The sequence below is a fragment of the Trichechus manatus genome, unplaced genomic scaffold (genome assembly GCF_000243295.1).
Source record: "Trichechus manatus latirostris isolate Lorelei unplaced genomic scaffold, TriManLat1.0 scaffold00327, whole genome shotgun sequence".
Taxonomy (NCBI): Eukaryota; Metazoa; Chordata; class Mammalia; order Sirenia; family Trichechidae; genus Trichechus; species Trichechus manatus.
Window position 1 is genome coordinate 629,476 of NW_004444263.1, and position 8,872 is coordinate 638,347.

At 55.8% G+C, this 8,872-nt stretch overlaps 2 protein-coding genes across 13 annotated transcripts in view; both read right to left on the reverse strand.

Annotated features, from left to right (window-relative positions):
• Window positions 1–26: 26 nt before the first annotated feature.
• On the reverse strand, window positions 27–3,092 carry AGER (advanced glycosylation end-product specific receptor). 8 transcript variants are annotated; one of them, XM_004390788.2, is made up of 11 exons: window positions 2,951–3,056; window positions 2,650–2,756; window positions 2,327–2,477; window positions 2,081–2,145; window positions 1,881–1,968; window positions 1,596–1,778; window positions 1,324–1,454; window positions 987–1,128; window positions 672–698; window positions 417–543; window positions 27–296 (listed from the first exon to the last, which is right to left on the reverse strand). In XM_004390788.2, exons 1-11 carry the CDS (start codon window positions 3,000–3,002, stop codon window positions 200–202), a joined length of 1,170 nt encoding a protein of 389 aa, XP_004390845.1. In that variant the 5' UTR covers window positions 3,003–3,056; the 3' UTR covers window positions 27–199. The 8 variants fall into 8 exon arrangements, with proteins under 8 accessions (XP_004390845.1, XP_004390841.1, XP_012415278.1 ...); XM_004390784.2 differs by having other exon boundaries at window positions 2,036–2,145; window positions 2,327–2,519; XM_004390785.1 differs by having other exon boundaries at window positions 31–296; window positions 2,327–2,519; window positions 2,951–3,092.
• A 473-nt stretch (window positions 3,093–3,565) lies between these two features.
• PBX2 (PBX homeobox 2) overlaps window positions 3,566–8,872 on the reverse strand; it is a 5,719-nt gene continuing 412 nt past the window's right edge. The window contains exons 1-10 of one of the 5 annotated variants that reach the window (XM_023725531.1): window positions 8,776–8,788; window positions 8,385–8,431; window positions 7,387–7,460; window positions 6,903–7,150; window positions 6,614–6,804; window positions 6,319–6,454; window positions 6,039–6,192; window positions 5,572–5,660; window positions 5,360–5,446; window positions 3,984–5,230 (exon numbers count right to left, since the gene is read on the reverse strand). In XM_023725531.1, coding sequence (XP_023581299.1) covers window positions 5,138–5,230; window positions 5,360–5,446; window positions 5,572–5,660; window positions 6,039–6,192; window positions 6,319–6,454; window positions 6,614–6,804; window positions 6,903–7,150; window positions 7,387–7,460; window positions 8,385–8,425 — 1,113 coding nt within the window. In that variant the 5' untranslated portion in view covers window positions 8,426–8,431; window positions 8,776–8,788 and the 3' untranslated portion in view covers window positions 3,984–5,137. Of the gene's footprint in view, window positions 5,231–5,359; window positions 5,447–5,571; window positions 5,661–6,038; window positions 6,193–6,318; window positions 6,455–6,613; window positions 6,805–6,902; window positions 7,151–7,386; window positions 7,461–8,384; window position 8,872 lie in introns of those variants that run through there. The other 4 variants (XM_023725533.1, XM_004390792.1, XM_023725530.1 and 1 more) reach the window with 4 other exon arrangements.

Sequence of the window (8,872 nt, forward strand, 5' to 3'; positions counted from 1 at the left end):
ATAAACACACACACACACATAAGAACATGGTGCAGGATGTGTCAGGTGTTTACTTGTCACTGTATGCAGGGGGCCCTGGTTGTGGAAGGAGGTTTGGCAAGTTGGGGTAGATATTGTACAGGGAAGAGCTGGGCTGGGGCCAGAACAGCGAGAGGGAAAAAGAAAAGGGAGCTGCAGCTGAGGTTTGGCTGTTGACCCCTCAAGGCCCTCCTGCACTGCCCTCAGCCACCTCAGGCTCCTCCGACTGATTCAGCTCTGCGTGCTCCTCCTCCTCCTCCTGGTTTTCTGGGGCCTTCCTGGGGAGGAGCATTGGAGAGAATCCTGCACATGGTTCCCAGCACTCCATTGTTCCACCCCAAACCCCTCACTTGCTGCCTGAAAGCCTCAGTCTGAGATATCTGGCTTTCTTCACTCACCTCTCCTCTCCTCGGTGTTTTCGCCTTTGCCACATGATGATCCCAATGAGCAGGGCGGCTGTCCCCAGGCCTCCCAGGATCCCCAGGGCCAGGGCTAGAGTTCCCAGCCCCAGCCCCCCAACAGAGCCTGTAGGGAGAGGAGGACTGAAGGCACAGTCCCCACCATTCACTCTTCCTTTCTCGTTGGCCATACCCCCAGCCATGTGTCTTGGGGTGTGTCTGCCTCTGCTTCTCTGACCTTATCCAACCCCTCACCTGTGGTTGTCCCCTCCTCACCTGTTTCTGGAAGACAAAAAGTCAGAAGGGAAGTCTTCAGTTTGGGAGAGGGCTGTTTAGTGGGGCCCCAGTGGAGTGTCTTTCCCTTTCTTCAGTTCAGTGGGGAGAGAGGCTTCTTTAGGGCTGGGCTGCTCTCTTGGCAGAGTTTGTGTGGGGCAGAGGAGGCCTGGGTGTGGTGCACCAGGGAAGGGATGGCATGGCTTTGGGACAATGCCAGGCTGGGGTAGGGAATAGGAGCTTGCACTGTCCCTTACCCTAGCCCCAGGATCCCTGGGATTTGGGGGGTGGTCTCACCGATGATGCTGATGCTGACAGCAGGGCTTTCCTGGGGCCCGTGGGCGGGATAGGTGGCCACACAGCTGTAGGTTCCCTGGTCCTGAGGCCCTACCTCAGGGAGGAGCAGCACGGGGCTGGGAGGCAGGGGCAGGGGCATGCCCTGATGGGGGAACGGGACAGGACGCTATTATGAAACTCCTCTCCACACATCCCATACTCCTGTATCTATACCCTCAGATACCCTGTCTTCCTCCCCAGCTCCTAGCCTGCCTCTCCATCCATTAGCCCCGCCCTCCCTCCAGTTGCCAGTGATGTGTCTCTCTACCTCCCAATTCCCTCTCTCCAGGTCACTCACATCCTTGAGCCAGTGGATCTGAAGTGGGGGCTGAGCAGGGGCTTCACAGGTCAGGGTCACAGTTCCACCAGGAGCTACTGCTCCACCTTCTGGCTCGACCACTAATTGGACCTTCTCCAGGGGCACGGGCTCTGGGGCCGGGGAAAGGCATGAGGTTGAGAATCACACCTGTGAATGGTACTGTGGAGATGGGCTTGTCCCCTCTCTTCCTGAGGGCTATGTATCCAGAATGTGCTCGCCAAGCTTGGGCCCCTCCCCAACTCTGTGCTCACCCCAGACACTGGGCTGGATGGAGGCTGCATGCAGGGCTCGGCGCCGGGGCAGGCCAGGGCTGAAGCTACAGGAGAAGGTAGGGCGAGGAGCTTGTCCCAGGGCTGGGGTCACCATCAGCTCCGACTGGACTGTGAAAAGCCCTGTCTCAGGGTGTCTCCTGGTCTCTTCCTTCACAGACACTCCTGGGGTGGGAGGAAGACAAGATGAGACTTCCAAGGGTGGGTATGGGAGAAAGGTCAGAGAGAAGGCAGCTTGGCAGCTCAGAGGGGGACCTTGGGACTAACCTTTCCCATCAGATATCAGGGGTTTCCCATCCAGGTGCCAGCTGAGAGTCCCTGCAGGGTAGCCCCCCTCCGACACACAGGTCCCCACCTGGGGAAAGAGTGACTACCTCATTCTTTGAAATAGAGACTTCATACACATACACACCCAGCCACACTCCTCTCTCATTCACAGGGTCACCTTCTTCTTTTTCTTCCACTACCTTATTGGGGATACCAGCTGTGAGTTCAGAAGCAGGATCTACAATTTCTGGCTTCCCAGGAATCTCTGGAGGAGGAAAAATCCAATCAGAAGCTGCAGCATTGAAGGTTCTCATACCCCAGGTGTGGGGATGAGGACAGCAGAAGTCAGAGGTTCTCACACACCAGGGCCAAGGAGCCAAGGGCTGGGGTTGAAAGCTTTTCCTTAGAGGAGAGGTGGGCCCTGCAGAAGGCCCTGGAACCCTTACTGTAGACTTGGACTTGGTAGTTGGACTTGGTCTCCTTTCCTTTCCGGCTCATTGCCCGGCACCGGAATGTCCCCTCATCCTGGATCCCGACAGCAGGAAGGAGGAGGGAGCCGTTGGGGAGGATGCGAGCTACGCTATCCCAGGAGTCTCCCTGGGTAGACAAGACCTTCCAAGCTTCTGTCCGGCCTGTGTTCTGGGGACAGAGAAGAGGGGCCTAAGCAGTGCAAGTCCTGTGGAGTAGGACTGATGATGTAGGAAGATGGGGATGCAAATCATCACTGGTATCTCTGGAAGTTAGGGGGCTGGGCAGGAGCCCTGCTTACCAGTTTCCATTCCAGCTGCTGGGGTGGTTTCTTGGGGGCCCCCTTACAGTTCAGCACCAGTGGCTCTCCAATCCGGGCTGTGATGTTCTGACTGCCTACTACTGCTCCTGGGAGACAGCATTATGGTGAAGGGGCAAGGGAGATAGGGGCTGATGAAATTAGGAGAGTTTGGGTGAAAGAGCTTGAAAAGCAATGCCCAGGTTCCTAGTCAGTTCTGGGGAGACTGGGGCGGGGGGGCTCACAGAGTGCTCTCTGCAGTGGAAGATTGGTTGGGGGGGAGTTGGCAGGGGGAGTAGCTCACCCCACAGACTGAGGACCAGCACCCAGGCTCCAGCTGCTGCCCCTGCTGCCATCCTGCTTCCTCCCCAGGCTCCTGACGCTGTCTGCCCCTTTCGCTGCTGTGGCCACCGCCCTAAGGAAGGCTTGCACCCTATCCCCTGCCCCCATCTCCCCATCCCGTTCAGTCACAGGGAATGCTAGGAATTCATGCTTCTCTGAAGGGCCCTTCAGGTACTAGGAGAAACTAGTATCACCCCACCCCTGGGTACTACCAGCCTATGGGCACAGCCACACCTGTGGGGGTGGGTAGGTACACCTTCTAGTGTCTCTCATCCCCTCAGGGACCCCAACCATCAGGACCCACCACCGTATTCGTATTCCATCACTGTCTGCTGAGACCTGCCTGGTGGACGACCAGAGCCCCATCTTCACTAGGCTAGGTTGCTAGGCAACCAGGTTCAGGCCAGGCTGTTGTTCCCAGTGGCGAGGGAGATGGGTGAATTGTGGGCCTGGATAGTAAGGGCAAGGCTGGGAGGAGGCATTAGGGGATCTTGGGGAGGAATCTGTCTGGGGCTTTGTGAGAGAAAAAAAGTTTTTCTGGGGTTTCTCATGTTTTTGAAAAAAATTCTCAACTAAACCCAGGGGGAAAAAAAAATTTCTTTATTTAAAACTGCGGTTTGTTCTGTGAAACTACAAGTTTACAAGTGAGGAGAGAACTGCCCCTGGACCGTGCCTCCCGCCGCCCACCCCATCACACTCCCAATCTGCCCACATCTTTGATGGGAGGGGTTTCCCACTCAAGACAGTCTTGTTAAATCCTGAGGATGTTTGAGGGGTTCAGATGGCAGGGCTCGGGGCCGAGGATGGGATGGTGTTGGTTTTACTTTTCCCCACACCTGGCTTTTTGCAACCTCCCTCCTCTCTCTCCCTACCCCCTTAATTTTGGCGTGAGAAAAAAGATACCTCATTTCTGGGGAAACTGAGGAAGATACATACACAAGCACCCCGACCCATATTTAACATATTTGGCAATAACCCCCTCCCGATCCTTCCCCTTCCAATCTGAAAATAGTTAAAAAAAAAACGACGTGTCACAGGGGAAGGTAGCACCTTCGATTTCCTCAAAATTACTAACACTGAGTCCAGACCTACCCAAGGGTTGTGGGGAGAGGGGGATAGAAGGCCAGCAAGGCACGGCCCGCACAGCCTCCACACCAAATGCAGCATCCAGCTGCCTGCACAAGCAAAGGAGAACACCTTGGCCACTCTATGGGTGAGGGATTGGTGCCTTGCAAAATTCACTTCCTGATGGACAGGACTGGAGCCAGGTGAGCCTCTTCATCAGTTCTGTTTGTTTCCCTTTCTCTTACCAGGACCCCTTTGGCTATCACCCCTAACATGGGAAAGCAAGAAATCAAAAAAAAAAAACAAAAACAAAAAAAAACGACATTATTTATAAAAATGTCTACTTCCCCAAACTAAATTAAAAATCAAAAACCAACAACAACAAAACAAACCCCCCCCCCCCAAATACAGACAGATCCCAGGGTTTCTTTTTTTCCTTTAAAAAAACAAAAAGTTCAACCCCAAAGCCCAGTCAACAATTCCCTAAAGTAGCAGAAACTCCCTCCGAGGTAGATATCTGAGTCAGACACTCTCGTCCACCGAGCGATTCTATTGGTTTAAGATGAGCTGCGTATGAGGTAATAAAGCCATCTGGAGGAGCAGGGTGTGGGGATGCACAGGGGGCACGGCCCATGTCCTCTGTCCAGAAGTTGTGTCCCCATTTTTGGCATCTCTGGTTGGGCAGGGCTGGTGTCTCCGTAGATTCCAGAGTAGGTAAGTCGGGTGGGAGGAGAAGTAGGAGAAGGCCAAAGAGAGAGAGAACATAAGAGAGAAACAGAACAGTTGTATGTGTATGAGAGAGAAGTCTGAAAAAGAGGATTCTGGGAGTGTGTTTCTGTGTAGGAGAAAGGATGAAAGGAGGGAAAAAGGGGAAGACAGACCTCACTGTCCCCTTAGGGGACCCCATTCTCCCTGCCATGTAGCTACCACCCCCAGCACTGAGAGTCCGATCCGGGAGGGGAAGACCCCATTTGCCCTTCTCTGTCTTGTGCTTCTCCTGCGTCTGGGGTTTGTCCTCTGGATGCCTGCATCTTCTTCAAGAGTCGCCTTGTGAGCCCCCGCCCTGTGGCCCTGAGGGGCAAGATCAGTTGGAAGTGTCAGAGTGAACGCTCCCTGGTCCCTCTGTTGGGGATGTCACTGAGGATGGGGTTACAGCCTCCTGCCAGCCGCCATTTGCCTGGAAAATGAGAGAGAGAGAGTTAGGTGAGGGCCCTAGAAAGCCCTGTGTGGGGACAATGCGGCTAGAGAGAATGCCCTCCTGTCCTTGTGAGAGCCAGAGAGAGGGGGGCTTTCGGTATCCACTCACCCTCATTTCCCGGGGGCTGTACATCTGGCCTCCTCCGAGGTTGTCCCCATAGCCCCCAGGCCCCATCGAGTGTCGAAGCGATTCCACCTGCAGGCAGCATAGGAAGGTATGACACAGTGAGGAGAAGCTACAGAAGAAAAAGTTCTTGTATCTTAAAGAAATGGAAACAGGGTTTGAGAAGGCCCTACTCAAGAGGAGATGAGACATCTGACCTGGGAAGCAGAATAGGAATCTCCGTTGAGCCCAGGCATCCCGAGAAACATGTCTCCAGATCCTGAGAGATTGAAAGAGCCGCCAGAGCCTTGGGGAGCAGAGAGGGAATTAGGAAAGCACAACAGAGCCCAAAAGGGCAGACAGGAGATTCACCACAAATCTCAGTTTCCAAAAATCCTTCTGCACTAGCTCTTTGGGGGTGTGCTACTATACCCAAACTATCCACAGAACAACACTCCAGCACTTGGAAAGAGCAGGCTGTTCCCAAGCCACCTCTGGCCACCCGCTGGAAGAAAAGCAGAAGGAACTACACCGGAGTGGCCTCTGTCCCGACATTCCCACCTTGTTTCAGCTTGGTCCCTTTCACCCCAAAATGCCCCCTCTACTATGATCCTGCCCAGACAAGAAATGAGAACAAAAGCAGAAAGTGTGCAAAACAGCCAGGCAGGGTGGCGGTGGGATCCACCTGCAGAGGAAGGGGGTGTCGGGGAGCTGGTGCGGCTGTGGCCCCCCTGAGTGACTGACACGGCAGTCTTAACGGCATAGATGTTTGCCTCCTCTTGAAATTTTCCAATATTTTTCTTATAGCGAATCCGTTTGTTGCCAAACCAGTTGGAGACCTGTGGGGTATTGATTGGGCAGAAAGAAGGGTCAGGAGGAAACCTTTCCTTCTGAAGCTCCTCATTCAATGGGAGCTGAGAGCTTTTTGCCTAGACTCTTTCTCCTCAAGCCACCCACCCCAATACCTGAGAGACGGTAATGCCACACTTCTTGGCGAGCTCTTCCTTAGCCTCTTCGCTAGGATACGGGTTGCTCAGGTGGGAGTAAAAATACTCATTTAGGACCTCTGTGGCCTGTTTGCTGAAGTTCCGGCGTTTTCGTCTACAGGGGAGAGAGAAGGGTGGCGAGGAGAATGTTGGTGTCTTAGAACGGGCACCATGTTCCATAACCCCAGAGAACACCACCATCACAAGGTACCACGTTGTACAACATGGTGGCTTGGAGGCTAGAAAGGACTAGGAAGGAGCCCCTGGGCCCCACCTGGCATCCAGGAAGCGAGAACGCAGGATCATGACAGCCTCACAGGTGCTCTGCTTGAGCTGCATCTGGATGGCGCTGAACTTTCGATGGATGATGCTCACCATGCGCTCCATCTCCTTAGGTGCCACGGGCCGTGTACGGCTCTGCTCCCTCAGCAGATTCATGACGTGGGTTGTGAACTCGTTACATGCCTGCATGGGGGCCCAGGGGTCAGTGAGGAAGAGTCCTTAGGCCTTGGGACTTCCCCCAAGAGCCTCTCCCTCCACTCACCCCAACCTTCTCTCCTCACCTGCTCATACTTCTCCAGCTCCGAGTGATAGATGTGGCGAATCTGGGCAAGTTTGCTGCGATAGTCCGAGTGTTCGATGGAGTTGTCAGGGGATACGCCACCCCCAGAGGCTGCAGCGGCTGCAGCTGCTGCTGCTGAGCCCCCGCCTTTCTCGGGTCCAGCCACACCCTCTGCCAGAAGCATGTTGTCCAAGCGCATCAGCTGCGGGTCCACCGGCTCCTCCTCTTGGGAGCTTCGGATGCTGAGGCCTAACGTGTAGGCAAGTGGACTTTGGGATCCAGGGTCCCCCACACTCCGCTCTCAGCCCTCCTAGTGCCTCTTAGAGCCCCATGTTTCCCAACTTTGGTTTCCTTCCCAGTCCCCTTAGCAACCTCCCTGACTCCTCACTTTCCTTATGACCCCAAGTTGTCACACTCTTAGCCCAAGTCCTACAGTGAACAGGGTTCTGTCTCCAGAGTTAAGGAATCAAAGGGGGACCACATACCGGTCTTCTCCTTGATTTCACACAGGACGCTAAAGAGAGCAGGCTTCATTCGGTGGCAATTTAGGGCATGTTTCCTTCAGAGGAATGGGAATGGGGAAAGAGAGAGAAAAGTTGAGGAGCTAGAGGAAAGGAACAGAGGGTAGGAGAGGAGAGCCTGAAAACCAGGGGAGAGGCGGGGAAATCTGTGGAAGGAGAAGGGAAATAGAAAGTGGCATTGGGGGCTGAATGGATTTGGGAGACCTTGGGAAGGGGCCAGCTCACAGAGTACAGGAGATGTGGGGAAGCTGCTTCGCTTCGGGAAGACTGAGGGAAGATGCTAAAGAAGCCATGGGTGGCCTGGGGGCTTTGCAGAATGGTCTAGGAAGGGTACGGGGAAGAGTTTGGGGGGGGGGGTCACTGGAGAAATGAGGGTGACTAGAGGAAAAGGGAAGGAGGCAGGGGTGGAAAAGAGTCAGAGTTTGAGGGTGCCAGAGAAGAGCTGGGGGTGCTGAGCTCAAGTGCGAAGTCCAGTATAGACGTGTGTGTAGGGGGCCTGGGACTGAGCAAGGTGGAAGATGTGACCGGCCTAGTGTCTGGCTGAGCTGAGGGGTAAGGGTGGGTGAGGAGTGTTAGGAGCTCTGGGGAGGGGGTACAGGGGCCCCCAGGTCTGGAGAGTTAGGGGAGAGGACCGCATAGCCTGAGAGCAGTTTCTTAGCCTGGGAGCCAGAAGGGGGCTCCGGAGATGGAAGGATGTTCCAAGGGAGTGTGGGGGTCAGCGAGAGGTTAGTAGGTGGGGGTGGTAGTGGACCACCTGGGGTTCCCTCTGTGAATGTTTCAAGGCCTGGGGGTGAAGGGAGGTTTAAGAGGGATCACTTATCTCGAGCCCCAGGAGTGAGGAGAAAAGAGAGCTGAAGGATTCTGGAAAGGGTTTTGGAGTTACGGGGCCTCCCAAAAGATTCAAGAGATGGTGAACGGGGTCCTACCAGGTCTGTGTGGGGTCCCGGGGTGGGGGCACTCACTTGGCCTGGGCCTCGTCCAGGCTCTGGTCGGTGATGGTCATTATCTGCTGCAGAATGTCCCCGATGTCTTGCTTCCCTCGGCCTCCCGGGACCCCCCCGCTGCCCCCACCGGGGTCTCCGCCACCGGGAGGCTCACCAGGGCCCCCGGGCTCCCCACCCACCAATCCCAGACCCCCCCGACCCCCGCCTGGAGGGGGCGGCCCCAGCAGCCGCTCGTCCATAGCTGGGGGGGGCCCTGGGGCCCCCTCCCTGCTCCGCCCCTCCCCCCGCCTGGTTACTGTCCCCCAAAACTCGCCGGGGCCGCTGCTCCCTCCGCCCCCACCCCCGCCCGTCTCCTCCCTCCCGGCTCCCCCGGGGGTTCACCCCGGCCCTGAAGGGAGACCTGGGGTACCGGCTGGGCGCCCCACAGGAGACCCCGGCCCCCGGCGGCGGAGAAAATGGAGCCGGAGAGAGAGAAGAGGCCCAAGCGGGGGTGTGTGAGAGAGAGG

Bases quoted from the DNA above. Each gene is read 5' to 3' on its own strand.
- AGER (XM_004390784.2), bottom strand. From the start codon at position 3,002: ATGGCAGCAGGGGCAGCAGCTGGAGCCTGGGTGCTGGTCCTCAGTCTG. The intron at 1,969-2,035 runs GTGTGGCTGGGT...CTCTTTCCCCAG, and splicing joins ACCCTGTGAATGAGAGAGGA to GTGGGGACCTGTGTGTCGGA. The intron at 1,455-1,595 runs GTGAGCACAGAG...CCCCGGCCCCAG, and splicing joins CATCCAGCCCAGTGTCTGGG to AGCCCGTGCCCCTGGAGAAG.